The sequence below is a fragment of the Triturus cristatus genome, chromosome 3_2, assembly GCF_964204655.1.
Source record: "Triturus cristatus chromosome 3_2, aTriCri1.1, whole genome shotgun sequence".
Classification (NCBI taxonomy): Eukaryota; Metazoa; Chordata; class Amphibia; order Caudata; family Salamandridae; genus Triturus; species Triturus cristatus.
This window is the reverse complement of record NC_140584.1, coordinates 665589285-665612584: the sequence shown is the minus strand read 5'-3', so window position 1 is coordinate 665612584 and position 23300 is coordinate 665589285. Positions and strand designations below refer to the sequence as shown.

The window sequence follows — 23300 nt, the reverse complement described above, 5'->3', positions numbered from 1 at the left end:
GGATAGCCTACGCGGTGAGCTCTAATGCCACAGTAACAGTAGATGTCGTGGTGGGATAGTGCATGCTGTGGGCTATAATGCTATAGTAACAGTAGATGCAGGGGTGGGCTAACTTATGCAGAGGCTGTAATGCTGTAGAGATAGTAGAAGTCATGGTATCAAAGGAATGGATCGGGCAAGCAGGAAGCAGAACAGAGACAGTCTGTGATAAATAGAGGCAGATGAGACAGAGCAGAAACCAAAGCAAGGCATGAACGATGAGAAGTGAGGGAGGGAGCTGCCTGTGAGGAATGGCGGGGGCAGGGTAAGAGTGGCAGCGGCTCCTCCACTATGGAGCGTCACCCCACTGCCCGCAGAGGCAGAGGAAAAATAAATGGCAGATCATTTTATTTTTCATCCTGTATCCGAGTCTGGGGTGGCGGTGGGGGGGTCACAGCACTGCAGCAAAGGGAGAAGGAGTGGTGGGCACTCCTGGCAGTGCGAATGATGGCTTGGCCGGCCGTCTTAGGACGGCCAAACCATCATGCGCACAAACATCTCTCCAACCCAGCTCTGTTGCAGGGTGGAGAGATCAGGCCCGCTCTGTCAATTCCCAACACTTCTCTCATGAGTATGAGAGCAGCGTCTGGATTGGCTATAGGGGATGCTGGGAGCTTCAGCCTGTGCCCAGAGGAGCTGAGGAGAAGAAGACCAGCGAGCAGAGCGTCGAGCAGAAGACAGGCAGGTACGTTTTTTCTTAATTGTTTTGTTTGTTACAGTTCCCTTCCCTGCCCGCGCTGCCCCTCCTCATTTCCCTGACACCAGTTGCTACTGGATATGAGGTAGAAGAAGAGAGCTGGTGCTGAAAGGAGGGAGAGGGAAAGGCAGGAGAGAGTTTTCCATGAAAGGAGGAACATTGAAAGAAAGCAGGAAAAAGAACCAATGATAAAAGGAGGGAAGATGGGAGATGAGTAAGAGATGTAATGGTGGACAGTACTGTGAAATGGTGGACTGTACTGTGTAATGGTGGACAGTACTGTGTAATGGTGGACAGTACTATGAAATGGGGGACTGGACTATGTAATGGTGGACTGTAATGTGTAATGGTGGACTGTACTGTGTAATGGTGGACTGTACTGTGTAATAGTGGACTGGCTAGTGTAATGGTGGACTGTACTGTGTAATGGTAGACAGTACTATGTAATGGTGAACAGTACTGTGAAATGGTGGACTGTACTGTGTAATGGCGGACAGTACTATGTAATGGTGGACAGTACTGTGAAATGGTGGACTGTACTATGTAATGGTGGACTGTACTGTATAATAGTGGACTGTACTGTGTAATGGTGGACTGTGCGGTGTAATGGTAGACACTACTGTGTAATGGTTGACTGTACTGTGTAATAGTGGACTGTACTGTGTAATGGTGGACTGTACTGTGTAATAGTTGACTGGCTAGTGTAATGGTGGACTGTACTGTGTAAAGGTGGACAGTACTGTGAAATGGTGGACTGTGCTCTGTAATAGTGGACTATACTGTGTAAAGGTGAACTGGCTAGTGTAAAGGTGGACTGTACTGTGAAATGGTGGACTATACTGTGTAATGGTGGACAGTACTGTGAAATGGTGGACTGTACTGTGTAATGGTGGACAGTACTGTGTAATGATGGACTGTACTGTGTAATGGTGGACAGTACTGTGTAATGATGGACTGTACTGTGTAATGGTGGACAGTACTGTGTAATGATGGACTGTACTGTGTAATAGTAGACAGACTATGTAATGGTGGACTGTACTGTGAAATGGTGGACTGTACTGTGTAATGGTGGACAGTACTGTGTAATGGTGGACAGTACTGTGAAATGGGGGACTGTACTATGTAATGGTGGACTGTACTGTGTAATGGTGGACTGTACTGTGTAATGGTGGACTGTACTGTGTAATAGTGGACTGGCTAGTGTAATGGTGGACTGTACTGTGTAATGGTAAACAGTACTATGTAATGGTGAACAGTACTGTGAAATGGTGGACTGTACTGTGTAATGGTGGACAGTACTATGTAATGGTGGACAGTGCTGTGAAATGGTGGACTGTAATATGTAATGGTGGACTGAACTGTGTAATGGTGGACTGTACTGTGTAATGGTGGACTGTATTGTGTAATGGTGGACTGTATTGTGTAATGGTGGACTGGCTAGTGTAATGGTGGACTGTGCGGTGTAATGGTGGACAGTACTGTGTAATGGTGGACAGTACTGTGTAATGGTGGACAGTACTATGAAATGGGGGACTGTACTGTGTAATGGTGGACTGTACTGTGTAATGGTGGACTGTACTGTGTAATAGTGGACTGGCTAGTGTAATGGTGGACTGTACTGTGTAATGGTAGACAGTACTATGTAATGGTGAACAGTACTGTGAAATGGTGGACTGTACTGTGTAATGGCGGACAGTACTATGTAATGGTGGACAGTACTGTGAAATGGTGGACTGTACTATGTAATGGTGGACTGTACTGTGTAATGGTGGACTGTACTGTGTAATGGTGGACTGCATTGTGTAATGGTGGACTGTACTGTGTAATAGTGGACTGGCTAGTGTAATGGTGGACTGTGCGGTGTAATGGTAGACACTACTGTGTAATGGTGGACTGTACTGTGTAATAGTGGAGTGTACTGTGTAATGGTGGACTGTACTGTGTAATAGTTGACTGGCTAGTGTAATGGTGGACTGTACTGTGTAATGATGGACTGTACTGTGTAAAGGTGGACAGTACTGTGAAATGGTGGACTGTGCTCTGTAATGGTGGACTGTACTGTGTAAAGGTGAACTGGCTAGTGTAAAGGTGGACTGTACTGTGAAATGGTGGACTATACTGTGTAATGGTGGACAGTACTGTGAAATGGTGGACTGTACTGTGTAATGGTGGACAGTACTGTGTAATGATGGACTGTACTGTGTAATAGTAGACAGACTATGTAATGGTGGACTGTACTGTGTAATGGTGGACTGCACGTGTAATGGTGGACTGTACTGTGTAATAGTGGACTGGCTAGTGTAATAGTGGACTGTACTGTGTAATGATGGACAGTACTGTGTATTGGTGGACTGTACTGTGTAACGGTGGACAGTACTGTGAAATGGTGGACTGTGCTCTGTAAAGGTGGACTGACTAGTGTAAAGGTGGACTGTACTGTGTAATGATGGACTGGCTAGTGTAATAGTGGACTGGCTAGTGTAATGATGGACAGTTCTGTGCAATGGTGGACTGTACTGTGTAAAGGTGGACAGTACTGTGAAATGGTGGACTGTGCTCTGTAATGGTGGACTGTACTGTGTAAAGGTCGACTGGCTAGTGTAAAGGTGGACTGTACTGTGAAATGGTGAGCTGTACTGTGTAATGGTGGACAGTACTGTGAAATGGTGGACTGTGCCCTGTAATGGTGGACTGTACTGTGTAAAGGTGGACTGGCTAGTGCAAAGATGGACTGTACTGTGAAATGGTGGACTGGCTAGTGTAATGGTGGACAGTAGTGTTTAATGGTGGACAGCACTGTGTAATGGTGGACTGTACTGTGTAATGGTGGACTGTACTATGTAATGGTAGACTGGCTAGTGTAATGGTGGACTGTACTGTTTAATGGTGGACAGTACTGTGTAATGGTGGACAGTACTGTGTACTGATGGACTGTACTGTGTAATGGTGGACTGTACTGTGTAATGGTGGACAGTACTGTGTAATGGTGGACAGTACTGTGAAATGGTGGACTGTGCTGTGTAATGGTGGACTGTACTGTGTAATGGACTGGCTAGTGTAGGAGTGGTCTGGCTATTGTAATGGTGGACTGTACTGTGTAATGGCGGATTGTGCTGTGTAATGGTGCACTGTGCTATGTAATGGTGGACTGTACTGTGTAATGGTGGACTGTAGTGTGTAAAGGCGGACTGTGCTGTGTAATGGTGCACTGTACTGTGTAATGGCAGACTGTGCTGTGTAATGGTGCACTGTACTGTGTAATGGTGGACTGTACTGTGTAATGGCGGACTTTACTGTGTAATGGCGGACTGTGCTGTGTAATAGTGGGCAGTACTATGTAATGGCGGACTGTGTTGTGTAATGGTGCACTGCACTGTGTAATGGTGGACTGTACTGTGCAATGGTGGACTGTATGGTGGACTGTACTGTGGAATGGTGGACTGTACCGTGTAATGGTGGACAGTACTGTGAAACAGTGGACTGTGCTGTGTAATGGTGGACTTTACTGTGTAATGGTGGACAGTACTGTGTAATGGTGGACTGGCTAGTGTAATTGTGGACTGTACTGTGCAATGGTGGACAGTACTGTGTAATGGTGGACTGTACTGTGTAATGGTGGACTGTGCTGTGTAATGGTGGACAGTACTGTGTAATGGTAGACAGTACTGTGAAATGGTGGACTGTACTGTTTAATGGTGGACAGTACTGTGAAATGGTGGACAGTGCTGTGTAATGGTGGACTGTGCTGTGTAATGGTGGACTTTACTGTGTAATGGTGGACAGTACTGTGTAATGGTGGACTGGCTAGTGTAATGGTGGACTGTACTGTGTAATGGTGGACTGTACTGTGTAATAATGGACTGTACTGTGTAATGGTGGACTGTACTGTGTAATGGTGGACAGTACTGTGAAACGGTGGACTGTGCTGTGTAATGGTGAGCTTTACTGTGAAATGGCGGACTGTGCTGTGTAATAGTGGGCAGTACTATGTAATGGCGGACTGTGTTGTGTAATGGTGCACTGCACTGTGTAATGGTGGACTGTACTGTGCAATGGTGGACTGTATGGTGGACTGTACTGTGGAATGGTGGACTGTACCGTGTAATGGTGGACAGTACTGTGAAACAGTGGACTGTGCTGTGTGATGGTGGACTTTACTGTGTAATGGTGGACAGTACTGTGTAATGGTGGACTGGCTAGTGTAATTGTGGACTGTACTGTGCAATGGTGGACAGTACTGTGTAATGGTGGACTGTACTGTGTAATGGTGGACTGTGCTGTGTAATGGTGGACAGTACTGTGTAATGGTAGACAGTACTGTGAAATTGTGGACTGTACTGTTTAATGGTGGACAGTACTGTGAAATGGTGGACAGTGCTGTGTAATGGTGGACTGTGCTGTGTAATGGTGGACTTTACTGTGTAATGGTGGACAGTACTGTGTAATGGTGGACTGGCTAGTGTAATGGTGGACTGTACTGTGTAATGGTGGACTGTACTGTGTAATAATGGACTGTACTGTGTAATGGTGGACTGTACTGTGTAATGGTGGACAGTACTGTGAAACGGTGGACTGTGCTGTGTAATGGTGAGCTTTACTGTGAAATGGTGGACTGTACTGTGTAATGGCGGACTGTACTGTGTAATGGTGGACTGTACTGTGTAATGGCCGCCTGGCTCGGCTGTGTTGTGTTGTGTGAGCTGCGGCTCCTGAAAGGGAGTACAGGGACCTTTGCATATCATTTCCATGACTGAGGCACAGGTGTGCACAGCAGGTGACGTGTCGGAAACAGGACATGTCGCCTCTTTGAAGAGAGATAGACTGTACACCCAGCCTAGCACCACTGTGGTGCACAGTGAGCGACGGTGCCGGGCTGGACACACTAATCAGATGCCATGACAAGCAGCCAAGATGGAAGCCACCCTTGCTTTCATGTGGTTGTTTGACTACAACTGGAGAGAAATGTGAGGAGCTTTCTCTGAACACAAACAGTACCTCTTCCGACAAAACGGGTCAGGGTTGTAGATTCACTAAACGTGATACAGGTGCCATGTGACTGCGCAGCTTCGCAACCACAGGCCTTTCGGATGTAAAGCAAACTGGCACCGTGGTCTGGGTTGTATGCGCTCCTACCCCTCAGAGTGTGTGACAGCGTGTTAATAGCCAGGAAGACACGTACAATTACTACAATTCAGTCATGCAAGAGTGACACCTTCCATTTGCAACAGTATGAACACAACAAGAATGCAGTGTCATGTAACACGTGCATCAGACCCTTCTCATTCTCATACCGCCATCCGGGTCCCATGCGGCCATTTAATGAGTGTTTAGCAGCGGAACGTCTGACTTGAAGTGAACTCTACAGTCACCAAAACCCCTCGGCAGGAATTGTAGGGCTATAACACATGGCAGTAAAATAAATGATCCATTACAAAGGTACTTAGAGCTAATGTTCTAACAAACTCCCCTTCACACATTCATCCCTACTGTTAAAAAGCAATATTCCACGTAGAACCACAATACAGTATACCTTACTGGAGAGAGAGCTCCTTACTGACACACAAGGCATGCTGCGATTACTTGACACAGAAAAACAACGAAACGACGTGCATCTTGATGCATGGATTGAACGCATCGAACCCACAGTTCTGGTTAAATCTTTTGCTTAAACCGACTGCATACAGTAAAACAGCAGGGCAGAAACCATCAAAGCAGACCCTCTCGTGCTTCACGGGCCCTGCCTTCTTTCAGCAATTATGATAAATAAATAACGCATCAGAGAAGGAGGGCGGGAGAGGGTTTCACCAGATATGCCACTAAAATAACCTTAACTCTCACCCCAACATGAAGTGTGATAAGACCCAAGCATATGTCACTAACAAAGTGAGTGAGTGTGTAGTTAAGTGTGTGAGATGTTCAATGATTGAGTGCATTTGCTTGCATGTGTGAGCTTGTGTTTTTATTGACTAAAATCACGTGACACTGAGGACATGATTTTGGGCTTGCATTTACTGCGAACAAGTATCATTGAACGAGATTGTATAATTTTATTTTTGGTATTTTATGTTGGTGCTCCACCTCCTCTGCATCTTAAAGCGTGCTTCCATCCAGGTGACAACAACAATCCTATCCTTAATGGATTTCTCTATTATGGAGAGCTGTCCTGTACAAGAAGGTCACATTACCCACATTCTTATACACTCTTCAGAATACCCCATACGTGGTTCAGATACTTTATTTTAAAAAAAGAAAATAGTGGGAGGAGATCTTTATTGTGCGATGGTGGGATCCCCAGGATATCGATGACAACTCTGTTTAGGGGCCCTTATGAGGGTGGAATTGCTCTTCCATGCCTGACATTGTACTACTGGGTGGCCCCGCCTCTGGTTATGAATGACAAGTTGTCAGCTTCACAGTAAGAGCCCTTTGAGGGCCAATAGAAGAAATATGGCGCTATGGGGTATCCGGTGGCACTATATGGTGGCAAGAGTTCGGGGTTATAGCCCATTCCAAAAACAACCGTGAATAATACATGGCAGAGGGCCGACCAGAGTATGGGGTGGGCGGTAGGGAGATTAACACTAGAGAAGCCTCTGTTGGACTCTCGCACACTGGCTGACCAAGGTGTCATGGAAGGCTTCAAGAAATGGGACCTTCTAGAAATCTCCGAAGAAAGGGATGTATGGGAGGCTCAGGGGACCTTGCCATTCGAGGAATTACAAAAACAGTTGAAGTTGGCAGACAACCAGATACACTAATACCTGCAGGTTAAACAAGCACTGACTAAATACAAGTATAAACTCCAAGATGTCCAAGACCAGTCGCCACTGGAGTACAGAGTGCTGGTGGCACACTTATATAAACGAATACATGACGTTACAACGCAATTACAACACATGCTTTTAGAACGCAGTTTTTACATCACAACTACCATTACATCGCATGATTTTACAACGCATACCTTTTCAATGCATAATACTTTTAGGGCAACAGTAGGGTAAGTGTTGGAAGGCGTTGGGGTCAAAATGACTATTCCTACTCCAGTGAGTGCAACAGTAGGGAAAGTGTTGGATAGTGGAGGGGTAAAAATACTTTTCCCACTCCAATGAGTGCAACAGTAGGGTAAGTGTTGGATAGTGTAGGGGTAAAAGTTACTATTACCATCCATCCCAAAACCCATACCCACCCTAAAACTAAAAAATCTCCATTACTTACCTTATAATGCATTGTAATGGCATGTGTTGTAATGGTATGCGTTGTAGTGACATGCATCGTAATGGCATGCGTTGTAGTGGCATGTGATGTAAAGGCATTTGCGTATCAACAGTTGCATTGTAAAAGCAGTACGATGTAATAACTGCGTTGTAATGGATGTTTCCCATATAAACATGCCATATCGCTGATATACAGGGCACTCATGAACAACAGCCATAAACCATTAGATGCCCTCAAAAGCATGTAGGAACAGGACATTGGGACTCTAGTAGAGGACGACTGTGGAGAGGCGTGCAAGTACCCAAGAAAAGTGGCAAGAAGAGCCGAATTTCCAGTAAATATAAACTAAACTACTACACCGTGCTTATTATACAAGAACCCAATATTCAAAAATGGGAAGGGAAGAAAACAATACATGACACGAGGAATGCAATGAGGTAGACATGCTGGTTCACACATTGTGGGGCTGTCCGTGAATACAACAGTTTTGGCTAAGAGAGAGTCAACAGATGTAAGGAGAGAAATTTGCATTACAAGGGATATAAAAAGAGGAAATGTAACGAAGATATACCCACTTGTTTTGTAATGTACAATTAATGGTGGCGAGAAGGGACATTGTAAGACTCTGGGGATGGCGATACATCCCATCCGTTCAACAATGGATCATGAATATGGACTGCTGTATGCAGGCAGAAGAAACAGTGTATAAAGCACTGGGTGCCCACAGAAATTCACCAAGATGTGGGGCTCACAGAAGGGGCTTTGGGTGGATGTTTGAAAGACCCCCAGACAAGACGGGGGCAGAACATGACCAATCAGTGAATTTGAGTATGGTAAAATGGCAGAGCATAATGAGGAGGGGAGAGGGCGGGAGACAGAACTAATGGCCTTATTTACACAGAATTAATGCAGCTCGGATGTCGCACGCCATTTGGCTGCAGCACGCTGCATTCATTCCAAAGCACAGGGATGCGTCATATCTACAATGATATGACGGATCCCTTTACTCTCCCCGGCGCTGGCACACAATTAGCTGCCATGCACCGATGCAGACACCCTTGCACCATGGGGCAAGGATGCCTGTGTCACTGGGATTGTTTATATGCAGGAAGACACACCTTCCTGCACATAAACAGTCTGTAATGGCGTTATGAAACTTTGCGGTGCAGAAAAATGCACCGCGGGTGTGTCACAAAAAGTGACGCGCCGGCGGCGAGAAGGGCTCTTAAATAAGCCCTAGTGTGCGAATAAACAAAGGCTTCTGAAAATGTGCTAAAATATCTGCCACATGTAGGTTTGTCAAAACTAACAAAATTATTATTTTGTACCTTGGAGATTTCATCTTCGTTCCATTTAGGTAAAAATCCAAAACAAATATTCAAAAAAGTAATATTAGTGATATCATAATTGTTGTAATGTGGTATTACATGTGTGAAAATGTGAGCGCTACAAGGAATGCTGAGATGGCCTTAGAGTTAGGTTTATATTGGTACCTTAAATGGTGAATTTCCCATCTTTTTAGGTTTTGTGTTGTCTACACTTCTTTCCACCATTAACCTTTGTAAATCTTTAACAAATGCTTGTTGAGAGACTCTCACGGGACTTTCTATTAAAATTAAAATCCGCTACAGTTCAAGATAGACAATGTTTAGTAAGGTGAGGCACAAAATGCGATGGCAAGAGAGTGGTGGGGCTGTCACAAGACAATGTGCCCGTCACAAGACAATGTGCCCAGTCGTGTAGTTCAGTGTAAAGAGGAGAGATGTCTTGGGATGGTGCTGTTACCAGATGCACAGTTAGTAACAATCAGCATATGGTGGTATCGTTCTTATTTGAGCCTTGCCTTGCCAGGGACTGAGGAGGAATTGTTTGAAAACCAGTCCTTCCTCTAAACCTTGTGCAAGGGGTGGAGAGGGTTTCCCTGTGTGTTTACCCTCAGCCCCTCCTTGCTTCAGGGCTCATCGAGCACCTGAGGCAATAATAGACAGGAATAGTCCCAAGCAGCCTTGAGTCTATCATAAATGAGCAGCAGTAGGCCAAATCAGCAAGACGCACCAATGGCCTCAGACAACAATAGGCTCAAGGGTTCTCAGCAGCAGTAATTCTCAATGACCCCAGGCAGCAATGAGCACCAATAGCCACAGACAGCCTTGAACATCAATGAGACCAATTACAAAAGTGCCTCGGTGGCTTCAGCTTTATTGAGCAACAATGGCCCCAGACAGTAATTATCCTCATTACACTATTCAGCAATGAACATCAATAGGCACCAGCAGTAAAGTGTCTCACTGGTCTAAAGCAAGTAATGTGCATCAATGACCCTTGGCAGTTGTGATCCTCAAGGGCCACTGGTTGTAATTAAAATCAATGGCGTTAATGAGCCTGATTGGCTGCCTCAATAATGAATATCAATGTTGCCAATCACGAATAAGCATGAACCGGCCTTGGCGGGAAGTAGCATTAATGTCTGCAAGCATTAATGAGCCTCATGGCTCCAGGCAAAGATCACAGACAGTAATGAGACTGAGCAAGCCCGGGCATTAATGATCAAATCACTAGAGGAGTAAAGACGATGACTATTGACCCCAAGCAGAGATGAGCATCAATGTTCCCAGACAGTAATGAATCGCAATGGACCGGGGATAATGTGCTTCAAGGGCTGCGACTTATCAAGAACATCGAAGAAACCAAAGCAACAATACGCCCCAGTGTCCCCTGAACTAACCTCTAATTTACAGGAAAGGAAAACGTTGTTTTTTTTATTTAAAAGAAACATCTCTATTTGCAAAAAAAGTATTCTCTCTCTCTATTTCCCAATACCGTCAAAGTGCCTAACTGTAGCACAATTGTGAGAGTGTTTAAAAACCAGGGAACGCCCTTTTTGAAGGTGTAATGCTCTGTGGAGAACGGCAACCCCACATAGTAACTGGAAGGTAATCTGTTCTTTATTAAGGTATGCAGAGGGCGTCAATGCCCCGTGCTCTAAACTGCAGTCACCGGCCCTGCCTCCCTCCCTCGATGGCTGCTGCTGGCGAGGCCCATGGACTGCCTCTCCCAAAGGTGGGAGGGCAAGAAGAGGAACACCAGCAGCAACTATGGCCGGGCACAGAAGGCTCTGTGGGGGATGACTGAATGTCACACCCAGCACCTGCTGCAGATGGCTCGAGGCCATGCCAGGGCAGGGAGCGAGAGAACTGCGGCAGGATAGGGCCGGAGGCCACGCCATGTGGCAAGAGCCCACTGGGCGCTGCAATAGGCCCCGGTGCAGGAAACTGTGCACAGGACATAGTCAAACGTCACTTCCTGCACCCAGGTGCTCTGTGTAAAAGGACTGGAAGAAGGACATGGCTGATGACGGGCCATGCATCACACACCACTGCCCAGCAGACACTGAAGGCAGGACTACTATCAAAGTCCAAGTCCTTGCTCAGGTAAATCACAGCAGACCCTTTCAATTTCACCGAAGACACATTTTGAACAATAGGTATGGGTGTCTCCTTAAATCATTAACTAAATGACAAAAGAAAAATGAAATTATGTGAACATTTTTCAGCTAAATGGGAAATATGATTTCATTAAAAAACATAACACCTACCATACCTGCTGCCACAGCACACTGCCAATAATCTTGTACCTGACATCGCAAGTAAAATCACAAAAGACACCATCTATACCATGTGGGACCTCATATTTCACTCCTACCAATGTCATAATCTGTATCATCAAAGAAGTCACAAATAATTGCAGTTCTTCAAATAAGCACATTGACAGTGGCAATATAGTCTATGTTTTCTATTTTGCCACCCTGGTGATTTTATTCATGCAGTTTTAAAATGCATTTAGTAGATTTCATGTCATATGTTACTTGAAGGTGCTACTCTAGCAGCCTAAATTGTCAATATAGTTTTAGAGGGGATTCCTTGATGTACACCCTGAGGACGGCCATATTTTGACAGGGGCGTGGCAGTCAATCAACTGATTTTATTTTCTATGAAGATGGCACTGAATCTTGAGTGTAAAAACAGCCATGCTCTGCCCATAAATTACCTGTGAGCATATCTAGATGTTGAGATGTATGGCAGCCTTTTACCTGCCTTTACTTTCTCTCAGTGCATGCTTTACTTGTGAATTAAGCTACTCCAGTCTTTTATCTCAACGTGATGTAGACTGTGCTATATCAGTGGTGTGAATCTTGATGTAATTGTGATATCATGTGAGATACATAAATAGTGCAAAACATTTGCAAGAGAAAACAAGTTTAGAATGTTAATGTTTTTAGCCTTTTTTCATAACTAGGGGAGTGCAAAATTTTAATCATTTGCTTTCACATAATTATACACAGTTTCTGGAAAATTATGCATAATTAACCAAAATGCAAATCCACTACTTAGTGCCACATTTTATCGCAAAAAGCGCCCCTGCTTTAATTAACAAATGTTGTGCTAAAAAAGTAGCACAAAAACCACAATTGCCATAAACAACAGCCTCTCTCGTTCTGGTTGTTTATGCTGTTCTACACTCCTGTGCTCTAATTTTGCCATGGACAGTGACATCATGAATTTTGTATTACGCTTGTTCAAGAAATTCCCAAAATCCAGTAAATTACTAGATGCACTTTAAATTTTAATATGCAAAAAGAGCTAAAGGGGAACTGAAAATATATCAAGGGAGCCCTCCACGTAAAAAGCCATATCAACAACACAGCACTTGATATTTCCCACACAATATATATTTCTGTATGGGCAATACCCTAAAACCTACGTCTTTTTAGGCAAGAGGTCAGGCTCCAATATCCATTCAAAGTCAAATACTATACCCAGGTGTGACACTTTTATCAAGCCAGGTGACAAGGGACATACAAATCAAACTGTTCATAAAAATAATTATATGACTGTAAAGGAAGTGCCTCACACAAGTGACCACCATGACCTTGTTGGCTGTTACTCACCAACTTGCTCGATTTATCATCATTGGCCACTCACCTATGGAAACGGGAGGAGCCTACACCATGACTAAAGCTAATTGTGCTGCCTGTGTATATTTTTCTCTTTAAACAAAAAATACATCAACCTCCTGTAGGTCCTCATTCGGTAAGACATGACCAAGCTGTATTCATTCTTAACAAGAATATACAAAAAATGAGTCAGATATGGCATATTGCACACGTCTTTATTCTATATAACCCTGGGCGTAGTCTGCGTAGAGGGCCACGGAGATGGAAACAAACTCTGTGGAACTTCATGGAGCTCCGCTACGCCGCCCGCCTCCACCCCCCTATTAAGATATAAGTTACAAGTAATTTAAAAAAGTAAAAACCACTTACCTGTTTACCGCGGCGTCCCCGGGCTGCCCTCCTCCTCTTCCTTGCCCTACGGGTACTGCTCGAGAGAACTGTGCATACGCGCGCGCCAGCACTTTTCTCGCAATATATGCGCATGTGCAGTTCTCTCAAGCAGTACCCGTATGGCGAGGAAGAGGAGGAGGGCAGCCCGGGGATGCCGCCGTAAACAGGTAAGTGGTTTTTACTTTTTTTCTAATTACTTGTAGCTTATATCTCAATGGGGGGGTGGAGGCGGGCAGCGGGCCAACTCCGCTCCGCTGCAGAGCGTGTGGAGATTTGCCTACTCCACATTCTCCGCGGAACGCGGAGTAGGCAAATCTCTGCACACTCCGCGGGCAGAGCGAAGTTCTCCACCCACTATTAATTCTATGCCCATACTCATGGTTAAAAAGAAACTCACATGTTTAGACCCTTTTGATGTGAACGGCCGACATGTTTCATTGCCAGACAAGAACTTACTGACATATTCATCAGGGCATGAGGACCAGTATTGACTATGTCTCCTCCTGTCAGGCAACCAAAAATTTGAGTCCAGAATTGTTTTTCCTATGGTCTACTGGTAGGCGCTCACCTGGGGGGGTCATATGATAGATATAACACATCCATGTTGCAAAAAAAAGATTGTGGGTGAGGTGTTGTTTTTAGATGCACTTTAATCTTGTTTGTATATGTTTCACTTCATGTTTCTCGGCTTCTTCTTTTAATACAGGTCTGGTGCATAACTAGGTGAATACTGCTCCTCATGCCCTGATGAATCCGACAGTAAGTTCTTGTCTGGCAATGAAACATGTCAGCCATTCACAACAAAATGGTCTAAACGTGTGAGTTTCTTTTTAACCATGAGTATGGGTATCGAGTAATGGCGTGTGCAATATGTCATATCTGCCTCATTTTTATTATATTCTTGTTAAGAAGATAACCTAGTCATTTCTTCCTGAATGAGGACCTACAGGAGGTTGATGTGTTTTTCGTTTAAAGAGAAAAATAGACACAGAAGGCACTATTAACTTTAGTTATGGTGTTGGTTCCTCCTGTTTTTATAGGAAAGTGGCCAATGATGATAAAGCAAGCAAGTTGGTGAGTAACAGCCAACTAGCTCATGGTGGTCACTTATGTGAGGCACTTCCTATATAGTCATTTAATTTTTTACAAACTAGTTGATTTTCGTGTCCTTTGTCAACTGGCTTGATAAAAAATGTCACACCTGGGTATTGAGTCTGACTCTGAATAGGTATTGGAGCCTGACCTCTCCCCTAAAAAAGACTTTAGTTGTAGGGTGTTGCCCGTGGAGAAATATATAGTGTGTGTGAAATATCAAGTGCTGTGTTGTGGATGTAGTTTAAATTTTGCCTGGGCCTAATCATAATGTGCCTTCAACTGAGGTTTGCCTATCACAATTTTTTTGTAATTATATTGATTTGTTACACCACCATATCTTCCTAATGTAAGCTTTCTCAGATACCACACAGGGCTCCTTAGCAGGATCTCAACCCACTGGGACTCTTACAATCTCCTACTATCTGTTGACTTAACTCCAGCTTGAGGATCCCCAGAAACACATACGTTGCCGTTGCAGGTACCTCTACTCTTCGGTGGTGGCTGATTCAATGTACACGGAAACTCAACCCCACCTGGAGACCCTTAACAAACCTGTGTATTTGTTTTTTTTTTTAATTCACAATTTTTTTGGGTGGGTGCTTAGGCTGAGGTGAATCAAGTTATTTCCCGAAGTGAAAAAGTAGTATTTGAAGAAAAAACAGAAACAATTTTCAGAAATGGTAAGTGGCCTATGTGTATCAGCACCAAGGTGAGCTTCGCCGCAAATGCTGATGTTTGTTTCTCGTGTAGAGTCATTTCATGATCTAGAATGACTTTGGTGTTTTCTTCCAGCTAAATATGATTGCTGCCTGATGACTTGGCAATGAGAGCAATGTAACCTCAGGGATACGTCTGCTGTTGGAGTCTGTGTGATTGGTAGTAGTTCTGCTGTTTTATTTAATGAACTATTTAATCTGAGAGCTAAATGTGCCTTCTAAAACTTTGAAATTAACTACATGTTATCTAACTTTTAACTGCTCCTTCCCATCATACCCCATCCATATGCCACCACAACACTGATCAACTGCGCGAAGGATCTGCAATCACTTTTATCGTCTACATCCTTTCATTTTCACTACCTGTCCCGCCTTTCTGGACGTCCAGTCATAGTAGGGATGGGCAGATGGGAAAATGAAAGGACCAGGATGTAGAAGTGAAGTAAAGTACTGAATGTATTGAAGAAAGGATACAAGGTCATGTCTACACGCAATGCAGATTGTTTACCTGCTAGTAAATGCAATTCCTAATACTCTAATTCGTAGAGAAATAGTGCTGTACAATGCATCATTTAGTCCCCTATGTTGAAGGTTTTCTGGAGGGAGGTGGGGGTGGAGATAGGGTTTGTATTGGGGCATTTCTTGAGTACCTCTTCATGACTGCCTGTAAACAAAGGATTGCACAGCACATTTCTTTAAACAATATACAGTAAAATGCAACGTGTCCCTGTGTTATAAAGAAATTCACTTTAGGAAGACCCCTTCCAAATTTCCGTAGGAGCGGCTAGGCACTATGGTCATCTGCCACCACAGCCACAGACCTAACAGAAAGGCGGCTCAAATCTTTTCATCTCTGCTGGCAGTCTCAGCAGACAGGCCAAGGACTGAAGGGGAACGAAATCCTCTCTCTTTCCTTGGCACGCCTGGTGCACACAGGGGTGCACACGAAGAAGCTCGCACCGCTGGGAAGGACGTCAGACCCCAGTACTGCCAAAGCACTAGATCCACACATGGAATTCTCACTAGCTCCTAGAAGCCATTAAGTGGGCTGTGCGGGCTATGTTATGGAAAACTCATCCACTAGCTCTCCCACACCTTCCCTCTCCACCCTAATTCGGAGTGTTTTGAAGCAGATGGCGCTTTTAGAGGAGGGCATCTTGTTCTCTGTGCAGGTTTGTTCGAAGGCTGTGCCGAGCCCTGTCCAAGGTACTGAAAGTCTCCACTGCCGTCTCAACAGTTCGTCGCCCCCTCCCAGTGGAGCACTTCTCCCAATCAAGAGAGGCACCTTCAAAACGGTAATTAGCAGGCAAGAAGTGGGCTCTTCACGCTCCAGTGATCCGCGTCGAAGGTTTAATGTATGCATTCATGGAGCACGAGACCCGGGATCCCGCCGCCCCCAGAACGAAGAGCAGACAGGCAGGAAAAGTTAAGTCGTTTGCGTATCTTTACAGAGAAATTAAAACATGCAGTGGCAAATACGGTTACTTACGCGCACCTTTCCTAACGCTGGGCAGTCACAGATTACACTCAGCGCATAATATAGATATGTAAAGGTGGATAAATGTGTGTGTAGTGTGTACATACACTGTATATATAATAAAGACTATATTCATCAGCACATTTGCATAATTGCAGGGTGTTGCACAGCCATTTTTTCATTTGTACAGTCGAAATGATTTTGAGTTCAGATACAGTTTTTATGTAAACCTATGTACCGGCATATGCATTGAAGGGGTTAAACCCACCCCTCCTCCTTGAGCCCCGCCCTCTTTCTCCCATGTGCCCCCGGGCTGTGTTGAACAGTTCCTTCCTCCTCATTGACAAGGCGGGAGGCGCGCGAGCTGTGGGATTTCCTGACAGATGTGCCCATTATTTACCATGCAAATCGCCGCCAGTGGTGTGGCGCCAGCAGCGCCGGCCATGCCCCTTGTCGGAACAGCTCTGGGTCTGAGGGTCAGGGTGGGGTGGGTTTGGGCTATCTGCACCTCTGCGCTGGCTAGGGCACAGCCAAGCCCTCTGGCCCGGAGGCAGAGGACGCTGTCTGTGTTTGGGTCGTCCCTGCGCATGAACGCACAGTCTTAGCCCAGGGTGCACTCTGCCTGGCTGCGTGCAAGGCACACTCCCGAGCCGCCTGCCAGAACTCAACGTGCATGCCAGCCTTTTTTGGAGGGTCCCCTTCTTGGGGATCAAATCTTGGTTTAGGGAACAAAATAAATGTAAAAAAAAAAATCATATGTCGATAGAAGTAGGGAGGAGGCTAGCGTGCAGCGCCACTCAGCCTCCCAGCCCCGAAGATAAAAGACCTCTCTTTGTTCCCATGCTCTTGTTTTGAGACAAAGAACTTGCTTCCCTGGCTCTGAGAGACTCCCTGGACAGGGATCAGAGAGGAAGCGACTCGCACTGGCACTGCCTCTCAGTGAGATGGAGAGAGGGGTTATCACTGCATAATCACCCCGGGGGCCGTGTACATAGCACACACGGAATTGCGTCTAGGAGCTTATGAATATGTTTCGTCAGTATTCTTCTCAATGGTACGGTACTCGCTCTATCGGCCTGTGTAGGATGAAAGACCAGGTCAGTGGGATGTCATCACATGACCCGCAGGGCACAAGGAGATATTTAAAGCAAGGGCAGCAGCCCACCAAGCCCATCTTGTTGAGATGCGCACCAGCATGTCATTCAAAAGCAGAACGAGGAACTCCTGCTAAGCGCCGAGCATCACATCGACAATCAAACGCACCGGTCCCAGCGGGCGAGGATTCGGGGTACAGTCCCGGAGGACTATTGGGGTGGTGCCTGGTAGGGCGATTACTTACGGGTGCCGTCGAACCTGGTGGCGATGGTGTCCAAGAAGGTATTCTGCGGGGCTAGTAGTCCCTTCATGACTGGCATCTTCCCCTGGGGGGTCACCGTGGGGTGCAAGAAGTAAGGGAGGGGACGGATCAGCCCCAGCAGCCGCTCTTTTCCTCGAGAGACGCCCCCTCGTCCGGCATGGCTTCAGGGGTAGCTCCAGGTGAGCAGGCAGGGTGAGGAGCTGCGCCCTGGGTGGGCCCGGGAAGGTCGTGTGCAGCAGGTGTTGGGAGGCAGCTGAGGGAGTGCAAAGTTGGTGATAAGTTGGGCCAGCCCCACAGGCTGCTGTCCGCGGGCTGCGCTGGAGTTGGTCCAGCCCCACAGGCTGCTGTCCGCGGGCTGCGCTGGAGTTGGTCCAGCCCCACAGGCTGCTGTCCACGGGCTGCGCGGGAGTTGGTCCAGCCCCACAGTCTGCTGTCCGCGGGCTGCGCGGGAGTTGGTCTAGCCCCACAGTCTGCTGTCCTCGGGCTGCGCTGGGGTTGGTCTAGCCCCACAGGCGCCTGTCCTCGGGCTGCGCTGGGGTTGGTCTAGCCCCACAGGCGCCTGTCCTCCGGCTGCGCTAGGGTTAGTCCAGGCCCACAGGCTGCTGTGCTCCGGCTGCGCTGCTGTTGATCCAGCCCCACAGGCTCCTGTCCTCGAGCTGCGCGGGGCTTGGGGTGGTCGCGGTTCCTGCGGATGCTGCTGGAGGACGCTGTTGTTATTTGTGCTGCTCTCACTCTTCCTGGTGCTGATGCCTGGAGATGGAAATCCTTCCACTCACTCCACCTCCCCTCTCCGCTCTTCCAACTCCCGCCCCACCAATCTCAGTCCTCACAAGCCTCCCTCCCTCGGCCGCGTTGCTCCCTCGCGCCCCTGCTCTCTCCCCGTCCCAGTCCCTGCCCATCACTCTAGCTTCCTCTCCTCTCTCCGTTTCTAGCTGCAGTCCCCTCCCCTTTCCCTCTGCCCCTTCCTTCTCGTTCGCGTGCACTCCTTCTCCTGCTCTCTTCCACTCTCGCTTTTGGTGATCCTGCCCCTGTCTTTACCCCTCCCGTGAGACTCTTTCTCGTTCACTCAGTCTTTCCATTTCAGGTCGCTAAACAGCACCCATGGTTGTCACTAACTCCATTGTTCGTTTTCGACTTGACCCCAACCCGTAAATCCATTGGAATATCAACTTTATCACACCCCAAATCCCCTTTAGACCCTCTGCTCGTTTCTTTTATAATTCACTTCGTCACCACCCATGTTGGCCACTGTCTCGCCCAAGCGTCTGTCTCTCCAGTTCTTTAGCTCTCTGCAGCTTTCGGCTTCTTTCTTTTCCTCTCCTTCCTTTCGATTTCGCCTCTCCTTCCCCTGTTTCACACGTTTCTCCTTTTATCCCCGTCTGTCAGGTTACCTCTAGGACTCACTCATCATATACGCCTGTACCTTTCTCATTTCATAATATCTACCCGAGCGACTCTTTCATTACTGTTCTCAGCGTCTCTCACTCTATCGTTTCTTCCTTCTGTCTCCCTTTGTCTCTGTTTCTCTCTCCTCCACCCTGGCCCCTCTTTCTCTGCTGTCTGTTTTTCTTTCACAGTTTCTTTCGTGCCCTGTCCCCCCCTGGGTTTCCTTACTCTTTCATTGTCTCCCTTTCATGCACTCTCTCTTTTTCCCCTCCCCCGACCCTCTCTCCCTCCGGGCGGAGGCAGGTCACATGTGCACCCAGGATCACCCCCAGAGGCCTCAGACGCAGCTCCCAGGTAACAGCGAAACGACTGAGGGAAACCCAGACTTCCACTTGTAGTGAAACTGAGAAAGCACCAGGGGACGAGACGCACGCAGACAGGTGCAAAGTGCAAACACAAACAAACACGCAGGCCCAAACATACAGGGCGAAGCACGCACGCATGCAAACACGCGCACAAACCTACGCAGAGGCTGACATACAGACATGCATCACATAGACATGCAATGACATATGCGCAGACAAGGATAAATGCAAATACAGATTCAAAGGCATCCCCGCCAAAAAATAAAGAGGCCTGAGCAGTCGATTCCACACACATATGCAGATACTCACACACAGGTGAAGCTGGTATATATGCAACATGCAGAAAAAGACAATCACAAACACACACAAATATGCACACCCCGACAAGATGGAAACACATGCAAACATGCATAAAGACAAGATAAACAGGGCTGCGCGAGGTAGTCATGGGAAAGAACATTGTTACGCCCACAAAGTGGGCAAATAGAGACAACCTCGTATTTCCAACTTTTGCTGAGGGAGTGATTAGAGTGCGAAGTAGGGTTTGTACTCCTTCAAGGCAATGGAGTAACATTCTCTGTTGCCTTGACAGAGTTTATCAGCAACAACGGGGACCTCATGAGGTATACCAGATCCGGGATGCACTACCCGCAAGATATTGTTTTAATGCGTTGCTCCAATTTTAAACTCCATTTAATCCAGTTCATCCATATTTCATTTTGAATAAGGTTCAACAGATTGCTGGTCCAGGCATTTCTTTCAACAGCACAACGTAGGTTCACCATCCTTCATGATTCAACCTGATAGCAAAATACCCAATGCATTTCGGGCCACTGCCCTTCTTCAGGGGGGACTCCTGCGGTCAGAACATTGAACCCCGTCAGTTGCCCGTTGAACGTTCAATCTGTTGAACCTTATTCGAAATGTGGATGAAATAAACAAATGAAAATGAAATGAAATATGGATGAACTGGATGAAATAGAGTTTAAAATTGTAGCAACGCATTAAAACAAAATCTTGTGGGTAGTGCATCCCGGATCTGGTATACCTCATGAGGTCCCAGTTGTTGCTGATATATTCAAATCAAATCAAAACAGCTTTATTCGGTGACAACAAGGCAAACACCATAAAAGCGTACAAACACATATATATAAAAATAAAAATAAAATATATTCTGATTAATATTCGTGTAGAATAATTAATTCTTATAAAAAATATGTACAGACTTGGACTTCGTGGGCGAATATACGGTAGAATAACTAGTCAATTTTTCAGAGTTCTATACAAAGGCGATCAATCACAGTTTCATATGATAACGTGCAAGTGCAAACAGTGCAAGAATATACAGTTGGGGAGAAATGTTAATCATCTTCTTTTTCATACAGCAAAGCATCCAAAAGTGCATAATCTTTTCTTTTTCTAATATATTGTTGTATGAAGCGGATTACGGAGCTAATAATTTTCATTGTATCCAAGCTGCATATAAAATTAAACACATCCATATAGTTAAAAAGCATATTTTTTAAAAAGAGCGGTTTCAATACAGTTTTTCGAACATCCATATAAAAAGGGCAAAAGAGAAATAAAATGCAAGGTGGACTGTAAAGTTTTGCCATCACACGGGCAGGGTGGCAAAGTTCTCTGCCATTTCTCTATGCTTGGGAAGGCAATTAGATAGTGTAAGGTGCTCATCCTTAACCTTGTCAAATACAATCTATGCTGTACATTCTGCACCAAAATAAGGTATAACTGGGTACCTCTCACGTATGGACGCTCACAGTATGCTGCCACTGTATGTTTTTTCATAGCCATCCTATCCCTATTATATTCTATGACAGTGATATATCTTATTTTCAAGTCGCTTTTGCTGTGTTCCTGTATACCTAAGGGGTTATCTGTATTTACTTCACATTTTGTTAAAAGGTTAAAAATGTGACACAGCCATGGTATTTTCATACCATGGTCTAAGGCTAGGCAGTCTGTGATTAGATCTCTGGAAAATTGCGTTTCTTCTTTTGTCCATATACTGTGCCAGAGGGTGAGAGCAGCTATATTCAGGGAATCGCTTAAATATGGCACACATAGTTCTTTATGTACAATCATATTTGCTGTTGCACTATGGACTGCCAATAATCTCTTTAGGAACTTATTTTCATTAATTTGGAGGGTTATCGTATTTGCTCTCCCCCCATATTGCGGCTCCGTAGTTAACAGCTGGGACGCACTTACTCCTATATAAATTTAAAATTTCACGTAATGGTTTGTTCACAAGTTTTGCTGCAAATCTAAAGATTCCCTCAGTTGTCTTTCAAAATGTCATTTTACATAATTAAATGTGTGGATTCCAAGAGCCTTTGTTACAGAATAACAACCCCAAGTATAAAAAAGTCGGAGCTCTATTTATAAAAACCCCTCCCACATGATGCTGTCTACACTTTTGTTTCTTGCCTCCACATGACATTACAAATGTTTTTTTAAAATTCAGCTGTAAATCTATGTTGGTCATATATTGGGCAAAGTTTTCTATTAGACATTGTAAGCCATTTGCAGTTCTGGACATTAGGACAGCATCGTCCGCATATAATAAAACAGGGGTGGGGCGTATTCCAACTTTTGGGGCCTCTACTACCAGTTTTTGTAAAAACGAGTCCACGTTATTTATGTACAGGGAAAATAATAAGGGAGCCAGTACGCATCCCTGTCTGATACCTCACTTTACCGCGAAGTCAGGCGTGCATTCTCCTAATTTTCAATATCGTACTCTGGACATTAGATAAGCATAAATTTGTGATAAAAATAAAATTATTTCTATAGGAGCACCAAGCACTCTCAGAGTTTGCCATAATTTTTGGTGATGAAATCAAAGTCACTGGTCATGTTTACGAAACATAAATGGAGTGTGCCCTCCTTAGCTAGTGTATACTTCCCAATTAACATGTCTAAATTTAAACATTGCTCTACCGTCCCAATACCCCTTCTGAAACCATACAGTGCCTCTGTTAGTATGTTGTTTTCGTTGGCCCAGGCTTCAAGCCTTTCCAGCATGATTCGGGCCATAATCTTGGACGAAGAGTCCAGAAGGGATATTGGGCGGTAGCAGTTTGCCTTTTCCCTGTTCCCTTTATTAAAGATTGGTACAATAATACTTTCGGCCCATGTAACTGGTAAGGCTCCTCCCAAAACAGCATTAAAAACTGTCACTAATATTGGTGCCCAAAAATCCAAATTGTGCTTAAAAACATCTATCGACACCCCATCTGGGCCTGCAGCTTTCCCGCTTGCACTTTTTTGAAGTGCAAGTTTAACTTCCTCTGGGGTGATTGATGTTGTTTTAACTGACTTTGTCTTTATACATTTTTCATTTTTCCAATCTATGGAGTTTATGTAGTCTGGGTTAAAAATGCTCTTAAAATGCGTCACCCAATCATCAGGTGGTACTACGGTATCAATCCTTACTGCATTTTTATCTTTAAAATATGGATGATTGATTGTCTTCCAGAAAAGGACTAGGTCTTTAAACTCTGCTGCCTGATTTAATTTCTCCCAGGCCTCTTCGCGGATCTCCCTTTTTCTTGCTTCCAGTGTCTTTTTATAGTCTTTCCTGGCGGC

The 23300-nt window shown here is 45.4% G+C and overlaps 1 protein-coding gene across 1 annotated transcript in view; it reads right to left on the bottom strand.

Annotated features, from left to right (window-relative positions):
* The window catches only part of LOC146857923 (voltage-gated delayed rectifier potassium channel KCNH8-like), a 1483167-nt gene extending 1464452 nt beyond the window's left edge, over nt 1-18715 (bottom strand). The window contains exon 1 of the mRNA XM_085648652.1: nt 17923-18715. Coding sequence (XP_085504778.1) covers nt 17923-17998 — 76 coding nt within the window. The 5' untranslated portion in view covers nt 17999-18715. The remainder of the gene's footprint in view (nt 1-17922) is intronic.
* Nucleotides 18716-23300: the final 4585 nt, after the last annotated feature.